General features: G+C 43.0%; 1 protein-coding gene across 1 annotated transcript in view; it reads right to left on the bottom strand.

Annotated features, from left to right (window-relative positions):
* The window catches only part of LOC149780533 (uncharacterized), a 42,829-nt gene extending 24,504 nt beyond the window's left edge, over positions 1 to 18,325 (bottom strand). Inside the window, exon 1 of the mRNA XM_089937548.1 lies at positions 18,063 to 18,325. Within this exon, the coding sequence (XP_089793674.1) occupies positions 18,063 to 18,132 (70 nt within the window). The 5' untranslated portion in view covers positions 18,133 to 18,325. The remainder of the gene's footprint in view (positions 1 to 18,062) is intronic.
* Between the last annotated feature and the right edge of the window lie 698 nt (positions 18,326 to 19,023).

Below are 19,023 nucleotides of genomic sequence, written 5' to 3' on the forward strand. Positions count from 1 at the left end.
CATGCCGCAGACATATAGCATGATGTCCCACCCAGTCACATTATCCTGACACCAGGCCGACCAGTCCTAATTCTAACCTCTTAATGCTGAGCACCAAGCGAGGTAGCTGTTAGTACCATTTATTTAAGTCTTTGGTATGATTCGGCCTGGGATCTAACCCACAACCTCCTGCATGCGAGGCGGAGGCTCTAACCACTAGGCCACCAGAGTGGTTAATGGTAAGTTTAATTTAACCACTAAATTGATATTTTAATAAGATGTCCAAGTTATTGTTGTTTTGTACTTTCTACGATTTACTGCTGTTCTTCCATATCAGCTTTTTCAGTTTGTTTCTTTGCTGATGCCTTTGTTTAACTCTTCGAGCCATCAAGATTTGAGTAATATTTTTATCTGACATGAAAGAACATTTCGTTTTGTATTCTAAGGATTATTTTTCCCAAGTTATGTTATAGCTCAGTCACATTAAAGCCATCCATTTCTTGTATCTCACTAGTACAATTTGAGAATATAAGCATCGACTGCAGCTTCAGTATGGAGAATATAATCGTAATCATTATATTAATGCAAAAGGTTTTCGAAATACTTTCGAAACAAAACATTTCTGTTCAGCAGCCATTTCTCCGTTATTTGAAGAACAAACAATGTGCCTTTTTCGCAATGTGTCTCAAAATGACAACACAAATAAAAAACAATTCTATGTTTCATTCAAAGGTCAGAGCACAAAGAGAAACAGAACTATGGTTTATCGAGAGAAAAAAAACAGTCAAACAGAGCTGGAAAAAATGGACGAGAAACAATCCTGAACACATTAAATCGTTATACATATTGACCTTCTAAAATTTAGTATTTTTGTTAGATGCTGAAATATATAAGGTTGTATTATATATAAGTATATTACTAATGGTTTTTGCTTGTAACGCTTCTTTGAGACAACTATCTTTAACAACGTCTGTGAACAGCTTGCAGTTAAATGTCCATACAGAAGACTACCGAACATGAGGCGAGCGTATGATGTGCAGTTGATATCACGCTTGTTCGCACAATGAGTCCTTACCATCGCAATTAAGACGGATCACATTTTATGTTGCATGTTTCTTTGCCTATCTCCCTTAATAAAAATGTCTGACTTCTTTAGAAATTGACTAAGGTCAAGAAAGACCCATGGAGGGGAATGTAGCACTTTCATTGTTTTTGTACAACTGCATGCGTATTTATGTGGCCGAGTGATATAAACTTTACTCTATTTTCATAGTGTTTTACACTTAGGCATGTTAGAACTAGCTTATTCATGACTTCCGGGTTTCAGTGAAGGTAAATTGACGAGTATTTATTCGGTTAAATATCAAAACTATTTAACGTTGCTTTAATCCAATAAATTTAGCTGCAAAGAGCGATACGTTTCGGATATGTATTCACTATATATGTTCATTGCATTGTGTCTAGATTTTGGTGGAGAGGGAGGCGCCGCGTTGGCGTGAGTAGTGAATGGGGCCACCCTAGCCTCAATGGGAATTAGCATTACAGAGACCCCTGGGCCACTCTAGCCTCAATGGAAAATTAACATGGAGAAAAATCGTGGGCCACTCTAGCCTCAAGGGGAATTTAACATGGGAAATAGTCTTGGGCTACTCTAGCCTCAAGGGGAATTGAACATGGAGAAAAAACCCTGGGCCACTCTAGCCTCAAGGGGAATTGAACATGGGATTTTTTTTTTAATTTTTTTAAAATTTAAATTTAAATTTAAATTTTAAAAAGGGGTAGGCAATTGAATAAAGTCATTCTCTTTTCGAGAAATATGGCTGGTCCTGAAAAGGGACTTTGGTTTTTCTTCTTCTTCTGCTTCTAATTTCTTCTTTTTCTCAACCAACTTCTTATTTTCTCTCCTACACTCTTTCTCTTCTTTTCTTTCTTTTTTTTCTCCTCCTCTTCTTTTTTCTTCTCTTCCTCCTCTTCTTTCTTCCTCTTCTCATTTTCTTCTTCTTTTTCAATTTTTTCGTTCCATTTGCGTATTCTTATCCTTTCCTCTTCATCCTCCTTCTCCTCCTTTATCTCTTTCATTACACCACTTATCTTATCCTTTACCTTTCTTAAGTTATTAATTTCCATCTTTACACGATGGGGACTATAGGAATAGTGGTCTTCAACGAGTCTTATTAACATCTGCTCCATCATTCCTAAATTGTCCAAAACGTCTTGCAATGTTTGCATTTTGTCAATTTGGTTAGAAGCCATCTTCTTTGTAGAATGGTTTGAACGACGAATACTGTGGGTTCTTATAGTGAAAGCGCGTACGTGATGGAAAACATCCCCCTAAAACATAAAATTGATATTACCTAGATCATGACCTAACATCGTGCGGACGTGAAAGAAAACATCCCCTACTTTTCTCATTTCATATAATATACTATCCACGTAAGTGAAGCAACAATAAACAAACCCCAAATCTACTATTTACACACGCAAATCATTAAAACAAAATCCATAATCTACTATCCACACAATCGTACGTGAGCGGTTACAAAACCCAAACTATACTCTCCACATACGCTAAGAAACAATAAACAAAATCCATAATCTACTATCCACACAATCGTACGTGAGCGGTTACAAAACCCAAACTATACTCTCCACATACGCTAAGAAACAATAAACAAAATCCATAATCTACTATCCACACAATCGTACGTGAGCGGTTACAAAACCCAAACTATACTCTCCACATACGCTAAGAAACAATAAACAAAATCCATAATCTACTATCCACACAATCGTACGTGAGCGGTTACAAAACCCAAACTATACTCTTCACATACGCTAAGAAACAATAAAGAAACCCATAATCTACCATTCACACAAACTTACGTGAGCAGTTACAAACACAAACACACAAACACATACCCTCGCACTATGAAAAAAGAGTTAGTGTTTATAATCACACTACTCTACCTACACACACACACACACACACACACATTGGCAAATCGATAGTTATTTCTTTTCTAGAGTATTGGGTAGCCCTGAAAAGGGCTGTTTTTTTTTTAAACTCCAGATGCAACTATCTAATGATTGCACCTTCCTGGCCTGGCGCCACACACGCATCTTCTTCCCCAGTCTCCTTTCACCTTTCTTCTGGGGAGCGAAGAGGGAGGATGATTCGCTTCAGCACCCCAATCCTCTGTCTCGGGAATATTGAACGACATCCTCTCTTCTCTTTTCTTTTCCTCCTCTTCCCTCTGTCTTCTCTCCTCCTCTTCCTTCTTTATTCTTTCTTCTTCTATTATAGCCTCCGCAGCCAGTTCATTTACCAGGCGCCTGACATATTCCAGATGTGTCTGGAGTTCAAGAAGTTTGCTTATTCTGCTACTATTCATTCTTGTGTTGATCAATCAACAAGGGTAGCTAGACTGCCGAACGAGTTTCAATTTATAGTGAAAGCGCGTACGTGAAGGAAAACATCCCCTTAAAAACATAAAATTGATCTTACCTAGATCATGACCAAAAAAAAAAAAACAACAACGCGCGGACCTAAAAGAAACACTCACTCACTTTTTTATTCTACCCATCACTATTTTAAAATTTTTTATAAATCACTTCAATTGACTATCCACATACTCAAAGCAATCCAATCTAACCCCGAAATCTACACCTCAAACACCAAATAAAGACATCATTTTAATCTACTATCCACACCAACGTACTTGATCACTTACAAACACACAAACTCACAAACACATATCCTCACATTTTTTTAAAAAGAGTTAGTGTTTATTTTCACACTACTCTACCTACACACATTGGCAAATGGATAGTTATTTCTTTTCTAGAGTATTGGGTAGCCCCGAAAAGGGCTGGGTTTTTTTTGTTTGCTATGGCAATCTTTTAGTTTCTAAGAATGCGATGTCCTCTGAGGATAGACTTTCTGGCGATAGGTCTGCTTCTTCGGAAAGAGAAGAAGAACTCTTTGGTGTCGATACGACAATCGACAAAGCCTCTGTCAGCTTCAGGTTCTTGTTGCTGCTGTTGTTGTTGTTGCTGCTGTTGCTGCTGTCTCTGAAGTCTGTACTTCTCTGTCCATTCTTCTTTTTCCCTGTTCATTTCTTCTCTGAAAAGCTCTTCTATCAGGTCTTTAGTGATTTTTAACATTCTCACATTCTCTATTTCTTCTGGCTTCGGTATCAGACTGTGTCTGACCCTATGCAAATTCACGTAGGCTTCGTTGAGCTTAGCTAGTTTGGAACACATCTTCTTAGGAGGATGAGTCGACAATGGATGGTTAGACTGGAAACAAACCGGTTCTTAAAGTCAAAGCGCGGACGTGAAGGAAAACATCCCCCACACGGTTTTCGAGTCGCAATGTACAGTGAGTGTCATGAGAGGGATAGTAAGAAGTCAAAGAGCATCAATCCAACATTCTTATAGCTAAACAAAAGACAAAGGCATTTTTTTCAAAACACAACATTTTTATTCAAAAATCACTTAACACTAACCAACAACTCTAACATTTTTAACAATAATCCAACACTATAACATCAAACAATTTTTTCAAATCACCAACATTTTTTTCTCAATTCACAATCTACTTTAAACAGGGCTGACAACGTTGTGAATGAAATTGTGATTTCCACTGTTGGAAATCATTAGGCCATTGATGGACACTACGTTTCCTAGCTTGAGACAAAAGATAAGCATAATGGTCACAAAACCATCGATCTACTTTCACATCATTTCTTGAAGAAGAACGAGGATCAAAATGAGTCACTAAATGTTCTAAGGAATAGCCCAGGCTTCGATGATGCAGAAAATACACGCAATATTGTCCACACACCAAGGAATCTGTGCCTTGTAATTTCACATTATTGAATCGGGTGGTCTGAGCATTTCTTCTCAAAATGTCGATGATATCGTCTTCCAAAGGGGGCAATCCATACGAATCGAAATATTCAACACATCCTTCTTGAGGAAAGTAGACGGCTACCCAGTGGGTTTCTGGGAGATGACTGTCGTCCGTGTTGATCACGTAAGCTTGATGGTCTTGAGGTTTGCGATGAGGGAGTTCATCTTTAGCACAGACGACAGGATTCCAAGAAGCCGTATACGAACTGTAGTTCAAAAGGTAATAAAGTTCCCAGGAATCCATTGATTTGTGTGTGTTTTTTTTTCTTCTTCACAGGTAATAATAAGTCGTCAATTCGATCCTGACTTTTTGCTTGAAAATGTCTGACGAATAAACGGTTATTCGTTCTGTTTCCTCACTCTGATTCAGGAGAGCTTCGATACGATGGATCTCTTGAGTGGTTAATGGTGGACAAGAATGTTCACGCAAGTCTTTATACCACTGGTGCAACACGTCTTCGTCCGAGATGAGACTCCAAGCTTCGTCCAGATACTCGTTCAATTTTTCTTCTTGACTCAACATCAGGCATTTATCGTGTTGAATTTGACTGGGATGATCGTTTTGACACCCATAGCAATTTTTCTTGATCAATTCCGTCATTTTGTCGACCAAGTGTTTGGCAAAACAGGAGGCTAAATGGGCTTCTTGTTCTGGCCATCTTGACTTCATCATGATCACTTCTTCTTTTTCCACGGTCTCCTCACATTTCATGTCCAAAGTTTCTCCACTAGGTAAAGAGGGATAACAGTCTTCCATGGTTTCTAGTAATCTAGGATGACTTCTCTCAAACTGTTGATTTCTATCGTATTATCGAATTCTGCATACAGGATGACGTTCACCGTTTCATCAGGGTCTCGGTCTTTAAACTGAATTTCCACACGAATCTGGCCGGATTTTATAGGGTGGAAATGTCCCTCGTCGCTGCCTTGGTCTGGAGTGAAATCGAAAGCCCACAAAGCATAGCCTCCTGCATAATCTTCGTACGTAATGCCGTGACTGGTGTTGGTTCCTAACTGGCCGGTGGCTTCGTACAGGGACAAGTACGATCTCAAGTAATTCTTCTTGGTAAAGTCAGGTTCGAAAGGTCGGGTACACAAGGTTTTGCCATCGCGACTGACTTCGATTTTGGACACGCCAAAGTGTTGAAAGTAGAAAGGATTTTTTTTCGGCAGCTCCGTTGAAGGCTGTATTCTCGACGATACCAACGATCAAACGTTTGGGTAACTGTCCTTGGAACAGATGAGCTTCGATCATGGATCGCTGTCCCTTGGGAATGGTGAAGGTTTTCACTTCCACGCGTCGTATGGGATACTTGGCAGTCGTTCTGCTCAACGTCTGATTGATGTCGTTTCCCACTTTAGGTAACACTTCCACACGGCGTACGTAGAGTCTGGCTTCTAGGATTTTGGTTTTGTAACCGTCACTATCAGCCAATAAATGGAAAGCGGCACTGCTACGATTCAGTCTCAGGCGGACATCCACCCCGTTCAGCAAATACTTTTCTTGCAACCACATGTCCAAATGCAAACGATCCTTCAGTTCTAAACTTGTGTCGACTCCCGTGATTCTCTTTCTTCGTTCTACAAATCCATCATTGTTGTCTTTCTTTTCATCAGTTTCCAATATTTCAAACTTGGTAGGTTCGTCAGCTTCCCATACCACACAGGCATTGAGATGAGTGTTCTTGGCATCTATTCCGTACGTCAAGAGATTTTCCAGGTAGGCACGATAAGGGTAAGTATCCATGCTGCTACTGACCAGTTTGTTATTCAAGTACAAGTCCACTCCACTGAACAAGGAATGCATGAAATTGTTGACGGGAGCTACTGCTTCATCGTCTATAGCACCTCCAGTCTTATCTAGAATTTTGACGTTCTGGTACAAGTAACTGCTATTCAGATCGATGTAATCTTCGGGCTGTCCTTTGATTTCAAACTCGATGGGAGCGGAATCGGCCAATGAGGAGACGGGATGAAATTCCACCCACTGGGATTCTTGCATGGTCATCATGGTGGGGGGCATGGCAAACAGATCCAGTTCCGTCTTGGAACAAGCGCAAGACTCTCGGTGCATCATTTTTTTTTTTTTGTTCTTTCTCAATAATCGAAAACGTCTAAGTCTCGAACGGTTCTTCTTTTCTTGGCCTTTCTAGCCTGAAGTCTGCTGAAAGGGTGTTTTCTTCGTCGTCTCTTTCTGCCTTGTCCTTGCTGAATGCCTGACTCGGTAGCGTGCAGGGCATTTATAGGTGTTTCTCGGTGACCCAAAATGTCTTTGCCCGTTTGCAGAAAGACATTTTTGCCTGCCCTCATGAAGGCTTCTTTAGGGTTTTGTTTGTCGATGATGACATTTTGGAGAAATTCTTTGCCTTGCGTCAGTGCCGCATCTTTCAATGCGTGCAATCCGCGTGTCACCATCGGTTTCAACACCGGGGCCACCGAACGAAAGGCCGATTTTAACATATCTCCTAAACCGTGTCCTCGCTGTCGAGCAACCCCTCGGTACACTGGATACATGACTTACGAATCGTGAGAAAACCGTTTTCGAAAATGGAGTTTCACCGTGACTTTTCCTTTGGTGAATGGAATATTTTGTCCCAAATCTCCTTTTATAGTAATGTTGACTGTGTCCAAATACGACTTACTGACAGGCAAATAGTGAGGATGTACAAATTCGCGGTGGACGTGGTAAGTGTTTTCACCTTCCTCGTCAGTGTTCGTGGCAGAATCCACTTTGAAAGGAATGACACGCAGTAACGGTACGGAGGTGTGTCCCACCACGTTATACTCCACCACATCGGAGTACACAAACATCAAATTCAGTCCTTGGTTCAGTTCTACCGGGGCACGAAATAACTTGCTAAAAGACTCGTTGTCGTAAACGATGGGTAATTCGCTTTTCTTCATCATGCTCATTCTCAGGTTCATGTCTCCGCCAAACATGTCATACAATTCAGGACAAAATAAAATGGACAGGATTTTACTCCGTTCAAATTTCATCAAGAAGCGACGAGCTGTTTTGTGGTACTCCATGGTGACACTTTTGTTAACATGCTCCAAAGCTTTCAGAAACACGACATTAAACCTGGAGGTTATGGTGCTGACCAAATGTTGACCACTAAAATAATAGCCTGGGGAAATGAACAAGTGATAGGTGGTGTACTTTTGTGTACGGGTTTTCTTGTCATATTTGACATTGCTATCCATCCACTGTTGCAATTGTTCGTCATGAACTTCCACATCAAAAAAATTTTGATTGGGAAGGACATTGAGGACTTGGGTCGGGTGAATGATTTCTACTAAAGCCACTTCCCAATGGGCTTCGTGATCTAAGGGGATGGCCTGAGGTAATTTGGCCGTGTAACAGCACAACGTGTTGTGGGGAAACACCTCCATGGAACTGTCACTGGGTAAGGTTAAGTAAAATTGGTTTTGGTGACTCATAATTCCAGAGTTCTGTGGCTGTCCGAGGGGTTACTGGACGTCAGAGGCGTGTCTCCGCCCAAAATGGGGTTTTGATTGTGGTGATTGGAGTGGTGACTGCCACTGGCACTGGACACAAGGTTCCCGTTGGAAGAGAATTTCAGGGAGGGATTGGGAAGCAGGTAACCGATGCAACTTCTCAATAAAATGGTCCACAATTGTTTGTCTCCTTGTTGCAAACTCAAATTGGCGATGGCTGCCCCGATGACACAATACACCACGAAGATTTGGCAGAAAAAGACGATTTACGTTTTAGGCACACGTTCTCCACACCACACCCACAAGGGTTGTTTTTGTAAATCTTGCACAGAAGAACTAGGTGAAGGAGGAGTGGTCGACGTAGCTGCGTCTGCTGTGTGAAAGGGCATGATGGTCACTTCTTTTTATAGTCGATGACTTGCGAAGCGTCGATCCAAGAATCAAAACTGGGTGGATATCCTTTCCAACGTACTTTGACTTCTTTGACACGTCGTTTGCCCACTTTACGGGTTCTGCGTTCGAGAATGCTTTCGATGTCGTACACGTCGTCTTCTTTTTTGGTGACACGTTGTAACTCGGGCAAATAAAACGTTCCTTTGAGCACTTCTCCGTTCATGTCTTCCAATTTATAGACGGCAGGATGACGGCCATGCACTCGTCCAGTGACGCGAAACAATTCGGTCGTCAGGTTAGGTAAGTAACCTTTGTCGAAAGTGCGTTTGGTTTTGCCAATGCGCACCCAATCTCCTACGGCCAAGTCTCCACTTTTCTTGGGGACAGCCCTCGTCGGGGACGTACCAAACAGGCGCTCAAACACCAACACTTCGTTGTCGGGAGTCACGTCTTGCGGGGCACGTCCAATGCTTCGATGGTAAGATTGGTTGTACGCTTGCACCAGGTGCGGTAAGATGTCGATGTACTTCAGAGTGTGGTGATGCGTAAAATATTTCCACATGCGTTCTTTCAAAGTGCGTTGAAAACGTTCCACGATGCTGGCTTTGGTTTCGGGATTCTCGGTGGTAAAAAAATGAATGTCAAGTTTATTTAATTCTTTTTGGAAAGCTTGGTTCAGAAATTCGGTACCTTTGTCCGTTTGCCATCGAAGAGGGTGACGACCGCTTTGTTTCAGCACCCGTTGCAGGGCTCGCACTAACTCGCTGCTCGATTTGGAAGTCAAGGGTACGACCCAGGCAAATTTGGAAAAGACGTCGATGACACAAAACAAATATTTGTAGCCACGATTGTAGCTGGCCAAATGAGAGACATCGGCTAAATCGGCTTGCCATTGATGATCGATGCCTTCCACTCGGGTGCGACTTCTGGCAAACTTGCGTCGAATGGGTTTGTGTAAAGCGTAGGTAGCTTGTTCTTGTAACCATCGTTGCACTTGAGGTAAACGGAGACTTTTCAGTCGCGTTTTGGCAGCACGATACAATTTTTGAACTCCTCCGTAACCTGCAGGATGGGAGGGATCGTAGTAAATGCTGGCTAAGACTTTTTCCATTTTTTTTGTGTTGGTTGGTGTGTTAATAAGGCACCCACTCTTGGAGGATGCTACTCTTTTTCTCTTGGGGTATTTTCTTGGATTGCAATGCTTTGCGTGTGCGACCGGCAATAGGTGTTGAAGAGGAGGAGGATGTCTGAGCGGGGGATATCGGTTCTTGTTTCACTTCTGTCTTCACTTCTGTCTTCACTTTCTTTTCTCTTGTGATGAAGAAGGGGTGGCCATCATCTTTTTAATCCATCCAATTCTGGAGGTAGGTGGTGTTGTTAACTTGCGTACTTTTTCTGGTGGAGTTTGAAACCCTTCTTCTTCTTCTTCTTTTCCTTTTTCTGTCTTGGTCACTGGTACTGGTACTGGTACTGGTGATGGTGCTGGACTTTTCATCAAGGTCTTAAAATCTTTCAGAGTGGGTAGAGCTGTTTCGTCTAAAGCTTTCTGGTGAAAGAGTTGCAGTCGTTGCAAGAGTTGACCGTACTTTTGCGATTTTTCTGTTTCGGACAAATCTTGGCGATCCATCAAGGACTGCAACTCGTGTTGTAACTGGGACATCTCGCTCAAATTGGGATTGGGAGGTAAATGCGGGGTGTGTTGTTCTTGCCACCGATGGTATTCCATCCATCGTTTGTAAGGCACTAAAGCTAGTTTTCGTCCTTCCATGGGGTTGTCAGGGGTCGATTCTGAGATCTTGGAACTTCCGAGGCCTTTTTATCTTGCTCCCACCAGTCCTCCCAACATGGTTCCCAAGACTCCTTTCAGTATGGGGCCTAACAAGAGAGGTAAAATACCTCCACGTTGCACTAACATCTTCTTTTTTGACGAATGGGAATTTTCTTTTGAACCATTTGGCGAAGAACGTGACGATGTTTGCCTAAGCATTGTTTCTGGTGTTTGGACAAAGGGATCGTGCCTTTCAAAACGTTCAAACAACATTCGCACACGGTATCGATGACCTCTTTGGAGGCTGTTTGAATGAGTTTTTTTCGTAGGGGTGGAGAAGCTTTGGACAGGACAGATAACATGTCCCCATGTTTGGCTAAACGTGGTGGCAGTCCTTTCCTTTTCTTTCCTCGGGGTTTTCTGGAGGGTGACATCTTTGAGTCTTCAGGAGCACCAAAAAACACTGATACCCGACTTGGTCACAGGCCTTTTTTATACTGGAACGCGTCGCCACTGATTGTCTTTACGTCGTATTAGTTTGAGGACAGGCATGACACGTCGTGCAGGGGTACGTAACGGACTAAATCGAGCCAGTTCTTGCTTGGACAAATCCAGTAAACTTTGTAACATGCCCGATCTTTCATGGACTTTAATTTTGGGAGAAGGTACTTTGTGAGCAGCAGCCACTGCCGCTAAATTGGAAGGTCCTGCCACTGGGGAAGTTCTTTTGGGGGTCATCAACGGAGAAGTTCTTGGTGTGATCAACGTCTCCAAGTGCTCTTCAGTTCCTGGTGACATCAACGGAGAAGTGGACAAACGTGAGGCTGCCGGAGACGCAGTCACCGCTGTGGCAGGTCGTGGTTTGCGAGTGTAAGGTTGCGTCCTGGCCGAGGTGCCTCTCTTGCGACTAGTTTTCTTCTGTGGACTTTTCTTTTTCTGAGGACTTTTTCTCTGTTTCTTTTTCTGGGGGCTTCTTTTCTTTTTCCGGGGTGGTGTCTGGTAAGAGGAGGGTCCTGCCACTGGAGAAGTTCTCCTTGGGGACCTGGTCTTTTTCTTCTTGGGGCTTCGTTGGACTTTTGTCTTGGGGATAACTTTGGGGGCATTAGGATCCCATCTTAAGAGTGAGCGAATGATGACCCCTCCTAGAGTACCTCTCCCTCCAGGTTTCAAAATGATTTGTTTTTGGTTTGAGTGTCGATGCGGGGATCGGCCAGTTGGACCAAAGCGACTTTGTTTCGATCAAAAAAGCGTTTGGTTTGATGAGGAATCTGAATGATTCCTTGGAGTAATTGACGTGCCGTAACCGTGAACCATCGTAAGACTTCTTTGAGACTAGCTTCTAAGACACGAGCTCGTGTTTGTGGATCTTTTTCTCGACTGATGCCATACAAGGCACGAATCAATTTGACAGGAAGATGCGACTGAAGGGACGTCATGTTCGCACTGAGAGTGAGACAGACGAAAAAGGGTCTGAGGTTTTTATAGATTTTTTTATGTGGAGTGAAATGAAGTCGAGGACGGAGATGTGTACAGGACAGGCCCTCCGTCTTGACACCAGTGGTGAAACAAGTGGGTACGAAATCGCAAATACTCGGGGGTCGTAGGTTTCAAATCGGCGAGTAAATAGGCGTGTGGAGCTTGAGTGGCATCGTCGTACGCCTGAGTCAGCCAAGGCGTTCCTAACTGTTTGGCTAAGACTTGCACTTGCGATTTATCTCGAGGGCTTTTAAACAAGACCACGTAATGCGCATTGAGACTGATGGTGCGATGGGCTTTACTTTGTTGAAACAAATTTTGGGTGATGTAAACGACACTGGCATTACGGTGATGCCCTTTGCGCGTGAACCACAGTTTAATTTCTTCTTCGTCTTCTCCTAACATGTCGTCAAAAATGACCAAATGGGTTAGACGGGAGTCAGAGACGATGCCGTCGTCTTCTTTAGGAATGCCTTCCACAAACACGATGGAATCGCCTTGACTTTCTCGCAAGAGGCTGTACGCCGATTGCCACTCTTTGTAACACCACACGATTCGTTGAGGGGGTCGATCGATCAAATGATGTTTATGTTCGATCAAACGTTTGACGAATTCGGTTTTGCCTGAACCGCTAGGTCCAGCAATGAGCATGTTAAAGGGATGGCGAAGATACAAAGCCTCCCAACTGGCACGATCTAAGTGTTCGTCGATGACTTTGACAGTAGAGGAAGAGGGAGCAGAGACAGCAGAGGTAGCCATAGTGTGAGAAATGTCACTTGTGACACGAAAACAAACAAGACAAGAGTTTATATACTTTTTTTCAGAACACGTTTATTGAATGTTTTTTTTCAAACATGAATACGAAAGACAACAATACATAAAAGCCAAAGGCTTAAGTACAAGAATAAAAGGCACATGATAACCATGAACGTGGAATAAAAACAAGTGTCTGTACAACAACCACATGTTTTGGGTAAAGTTCTAACCAGTTCTATAGTAGGGGGTAAGGTCACACAAGTGTCCTCCCGAAAGGGTCTTTCAGGCATGTCCACGACAGTCCTGTCCTGGGTGACGGGTTCTTCTGGCACCGTCACTAACACAGGTTGAAAAGTAACTTTTTTCCTTGAATAACTCTCGTGCATACTGCGCTACCTCTTGTGTCCAAGCCTCAAAACCCTGGTCTCGGTGATGTCCAACATTTGACTCCTAACCAATCTGGTTTCTTCTTCGTCAACGACATGGTAAGTTACTTCAATGAACAATGAACTATCGATCTTGCCTAGGGTTCCTTTTTATATACAGACCAATACCGACGTGACCGTACGGCAACGTAAAGTGATTGGGAAGTCGCACTCGCTTCTGGTATACAATTTGATAGACTTTTTCCAAGGGTCGACTGACGATGTGGTGAGTGGGTAAACGTACAATCTTGTTCGGTTGATAGGTGGTCACTTTAAAGTTTCCATCCTCTCCCGATTGCAAGGCTTCTTTCAATACCCCAAAGTTGACCACTCGACTGGTACGATAATTCAGAGTCAGTCCTTTCACTTTGCACGTCGTGTGCACTTCTCCTTGTTTGTCCCGGTATTCGTAGCCGTAATTTTTGGGGCCGCCACTGACGAAACTTAGAATCTTGTCGTCGGGATGCTCGTCTGTCCAGGCTCCTAAACGGTCTCCTTCGGTGTCAGGGTGCTGTTGACTCGGGTGATGGATGTAAATGCAACTGTCCGTGTCAAAGTACAGGACGCGTTCTTCTAACAGTTCCAAAGCTTCGTACAATTTTAAGCGAGCATGAGCTGTCACGTAAGCCGCAATGATGACATTTCCAAAAGGGTCGTCTTGTACAAAGTCCAGATCTTCTTCGTAATTGACCAAGATCAAATCCTCTCGAACGACGTCCACGTGTTTCATGTATTTGGTTTTGTCGTGAATCATCTGGAAGTAGCGGGAAGGTTCTGTCAAATATTCCGTCTTGGGTAAACACGGTCGTTGTGCCATTTTACCCCACAAGCAATTTAACATCACTTTGGCAAACGATCGCCTGCCTTCGTTTTTTTCGATGTGGTCTAAAGAGATGCCTTCTTGTTCGTAGTATTTCTCTTTGAATTTTATTTGGTCTTCGGGAGTGTGACACCAGGAAGGATAGCCGCTGTCTTCTTGTTTCAGTTTCAAAAAGGCATCCACGTAGTCGGCGAAAATGCCTTTCTGAGTAGGGTCACCCTTGTGGTACTGTTGTGTCTTGGGAAAGTGGCAAATTTCGTACACTTCTAACAGTTGGTATCCCATGTCCAGAGCTTTGAACAATTCTATGCTGACCCAGGTTCCCGTCAAGGTCCGTTCTTCCTGGGTGTGCTGACAAGGCTGATCTTGGTTGCACGTTTCGGTACAAGTACGGCACAATGGAAACATCAGTTTGCCTTGACAATGGTGAGGTAAGACGGGATGGTATAGGTTCGTGGGAGGCAAAACTTTACACTTGATCAAGCCTTCGTATTGTCGAATGTTTTTCAGGTCGATGTGTTCCGTTAACAATTGCGGGTGCCCTACAGGAAAGCGACAATATTTGCACACGTAGGGATACAGCGAACACACGTCCAAGTATTTGATTTCTTCTCCTTTCTCTTCGTCGGCTTGGTACAGCAAACAGGTGGCATTGGTCCTTCCTCCGTACAAACTATCCCTCGGGTTCAGCGGGTCCATGAACTGGTAACCTTCCACGAGGCGTTTAAACTCGGGATCGGTTTTCATACGGTGATCGTACTCGTGTTCCCACATTACCACCACTTGGTATCCTTCCTGTTCTAACTTTAGGCGCCGCTGACAAGTGTCCTGGTACAAGTCTTCCATGGTTCGTTGCAAAAACTGATTTTTAGTGCCACGGTCAGGGTAACAGACGGGACATCCGTGAAATAAGCAACCGTTAAACTCGTACACGATCTTGGGGTTTTCTAAGTCCCAGCCATCGACCGAATACGTTCCGATGGTCTTTTCGCCCCCTCCGTTGCGGGCATGCTGAATCCACTTGTCTTCCTTGTCGCACAAGTAATGTAACCAACGTAGGGCTTTGACCGAGTATTGACGTTTGACAAAGTGGGTCGTTTGAGGACTGATGACAGCCACAGTGTTTTCAGGCATGAATCGTTGTCGATACACTAAGGAACACGCTTGGCAATGGTGCAAGCTTCTTTCAAAGGATCGACCCCTCCGTGTTCCATGAACAGTTCTCGAAATTTTCCACAGCAACGCCGTAAAATGTCCACGTCGGAACGACAATACTTTAGCATTTCTTCCTGAAAGTCGAAAGAGTCCGAGGCGTGAGCTTGGTACCAAGCGTAGAAAGCTTCTCGTTGTTCGGTACGCATGTTGTCGGGGTCGTAATAGTGAGCCTCAGGTAAATGGGGTAGAACGGCATGTTGATTGGCTTCCGTATTGAAAAAGTGAGGAAAGTACCCTTTAGCCATTTCTGTCATTCCAAACGTTTTAGGCATTCGACTCAAAGGCATGGCCAAGTAACTCATCGAATCTTTAAACTGCACTTGTCACACTTGCATGAAAATGATTTTGGCTCCGTTCAAAGTCACTTTAGGACGCTCGGTGCCTTGTTCCGTATAGTATCTGAGAAGAAACTGTCCATCGTATCCGGAGAAATTGTGAGCCATCACGGTGGCATGACGATGACAATCTCCGTAACGTTCGATGTCCTCTTGGCTCCACGTCTTGTCGATGGGATCTAAGACCCATTGGGCAAAATCGGCTAACGTGTTCGGTCCTCGAAAGATTTTTTCACGCCCTCCAGGAATTTTGCTGCAGTGAGGGCAATGACTGAAGATAGGTTCTTGAATGCACTTCTCGCACGCTCGATGAGCCACGCAGAAATTAGGAATGTGAATGCCGGTCTCTTGCATGCATTCGAAATCGAAAAAGATGAAATTGCTTTTCTTCTTGTGACCGTCCTCTTGCTCTGGTGGGGGTTGGTATTTTTGCACGTAGCATTGGTGTTCCAAGTCGACGATGTGGTGACAAATGTGACATTTTTTCTTTCCTCGACATACGTGTGCCTTGATACTGTTGGTACCTATGCCTTGTCTCACGTAGGGCACAATCTCAGGAGTTGACAAGCACATTTCTTCTGTGAACATTGTGTTTTCAAATGTTGTTGGTAACAGGTAGGGCTGACAAACGTGCGCAGACAAGTCGAACAAGGCACTGGTTCTTCGCTCAGACAGGGTGGAGAGGCCAAACATCCTGGGCATTTCCATCCACAATGCTTGTGTTGCTCTCGATTGTTATAACCATAGGAGCTAGGGCATCTTGCAATTTTTGCATCTCAGGAATGCCACAGGGTGTGTCTTTGGACAGACCAGCTTGTTGCAACAGGAGTTCTGCTTCGTTTCGTTGTTTGGCTCGGTCCGATTGTCGAATAGTTTTCCAGGCTCTTTTCCATTCTACTGTGTCGTTCTTGTTGGCATAGGTTCGTCCCACCACGATGGCTCGAGCTAAACACATCTGGTCTTGAGGGTTGTTAATTCGGACGAGACTTGTTTTGGTGTTGCGAAGGTCGTCCACCAATAACATCTTTTTGCGTCCAGTCCCTTGAGGAGGAGAGACGTGGGCCATTTTCAGTGTGGCTTTACCATCGGTGATGTCAAACTGGTCATTAGATTGTTGTACGTGTTGAATCTTGTCCATGACTTTGGAAGGGGTTAGTTCTGCGGGTCTGCTAAACTCGATCCAAACAGGGGATTTCAAACCGTCGTGATCTATGGATAGTGTCAAGCGATCGTCTTCTTTGGGTTGACATTGTCGCTTGAGTGCGGTGAGCAAAGAATCCCACATCTCGGTGATAAACCCTTCTGCTTTCTCCAAGGGTACGTCGGCCTTGAAATCTTTAAACTTCACTGTGTAGGTGTAAGCCGTGGTTCTAAATTTTCTAGAGGAGCGCTTTTCCGTCTCTCGAATGGAATAGTACTTTTCAGGGTTGACTAAGGGTGGTGAACTTGGTTTAGAGGGTTCTGATTCTGGTTCACTCATGTCCTCTTCAAAATCACTGGCATGAATTTGTGCCAAGATTTCAGCCCTGGTACGAGGCGATAGATCACGTTTCTGCCTCTTACTTTCTTCTTCTTCTTCTTTCTTCTCGAATGAATAGGATCGTTTCATCTTGAGTGAAAAACGTCAAATGACTAAAGTTTAAACACCATAGACTAATTTATAGTCATGACAAACCAGCGTATATAAAAGGGTGTGTGTCTTGTCCTTTCACTATTCATTTCACTCTCAAACAGAGCACAACGATGGAAGAGGCTACCCAGATGGAACGTTTCGTCAGAGCTTTGCGAGGGGTCATTAGAAAATTCTCTTCAGACCAGCCTACGGACTACTCTCCTTCCTTTCGAGATAAAAGTCAGGATACTTGCTATATCTGTCAGAAGAAAAGGCATTGGTCTTCAGAGTGTCCAGACCGTCAAAAAAGAAAAAAAAACAGGGGCTAAAAAAGACATTAATGGATACATTAACATAAACCCAAAGGCCCTTTTCAGGGCCAGCCATATTTCTCGAAAAGAGAATGACTTTATTCAATTGCCTACCCCTTTTTTAAATTTAAATTTAAATTTAAATTAAAAAAAAATTTTAAAAAAAAAATCCCATGTTCAATTCCCCTTGAGGCTAGAATGACCCAGGGTTTTTTCTCCATGTTCAATTCCCCTTGAGGCTAGAGTAGCCCAAGACTATTTTTCTCCATGTTAATTTTCCATTGAGGCTAGAGTGGCCCAGGGGTCTCTGTAATGCTAATTCCCATTGAGGCTAGGGTGGCCCCATTCACTACTGGCGTGGTGGCGTCAGTGTTGTTTCGCGTTCATTGACGAGCGTATAGTAAATTCATTCAACCCAACCCATGCCTTTAAGATAAACAAATACTACAGAAGAACAGAAAGTACAAAACGTCTCAAGACGGAAGCATAATTAGGGTAAAATGAATTCACACTATACCTCAATGATGTAAATTTGTACTGGAGTCCAAAACAGTTTCCACAGTTTCCCAGTGAATTTAAGAGTAAATTAGTAAGCTTACCTGATTTCTGTAGCAAAATGAAGAGTACAGGAAGGACCCATAGCGGTAGATATTTCACTTCGGATTTCATATTTCGTGTTCAACAGCTGGATAACTGCTCTTGGGGCCAGATAATAATGTATTTTGTCTTTTTCTCCCAAAGTGTTTATAACTGCACTAAGGTATTGGACAACTATGTCGTTTCTCCTTCTCGGAGATTCACAGTAGATCGTAAATCATTATGGTGTTAAATAACGATTAAATTTACCTTGGCTCTAACCCAGATAATTCAGATAAAAGGAATAATGTTTCATGATATGTTTTGACGGTAGACATACCTTGAATGTGCATCGTATTAGTTACAGTAAAGTGTCATAATACGCAGGTAGAAGAAAATCTTCTACCCTCACCTGACCCACCACCATCATTGCTAGCCAATTTACTGATATATTAACTTATCTACTGTAGATAGGTAAACATATCGGAACCTTGGCTAGCGAAGATAACCTACCATACTCGACTTAAAATCAAGAGAAATAAAAAAACAGCACATCAGATTAAGTGTTTATTGATGATCTATATATTCAGATGACAGAAATATGTTCCTGTTTCCACACCTGTGTTTGGATTTACAATACAGGATTTATTATAACCCACATCCCTCTGTCAGGGAAGAAAACGTTAGCGGTCAGACGGAGACTTGAATCTGAGACCTTCCTTATGTTGGACGATGCTCTTGAAGTTGACCTATCCGCTCTCTCAATAGAAGGAAGTTTCTATCTCAATTCGTGGCGGATGCAGAACCTGGCAGACTTGGCGAGGAATTGAGTACTCTTCTTAAGAATATTTTTATGTGTGATTTCCTAAGTTCTTGAAATATTCTTTCACGTCATTTCCACTTCTTTGATATGAACTATTGTGACTTCAACTTTGTATGCACGACTGACGAAGTAGACTTGAAATAAACAAAGAAACAATTGGA

The sequence above is a fragment of the Sinohyriopsis cumingii genome, chromosome 16 (genome assembly GCF_028554795.1).
Source record: "Sinohyriopsis cumingii isolate HCF-2022 chromosome 16, ASM2855479v2, whole genome shotgun sequence".
Taxonomy (NCBI): Eukaryota; Metazoa; Mollusca; class Bivalvia; order Unionida; family Unionidae; genus Sinohyriopsis; species Sinohyriopsis cumingii.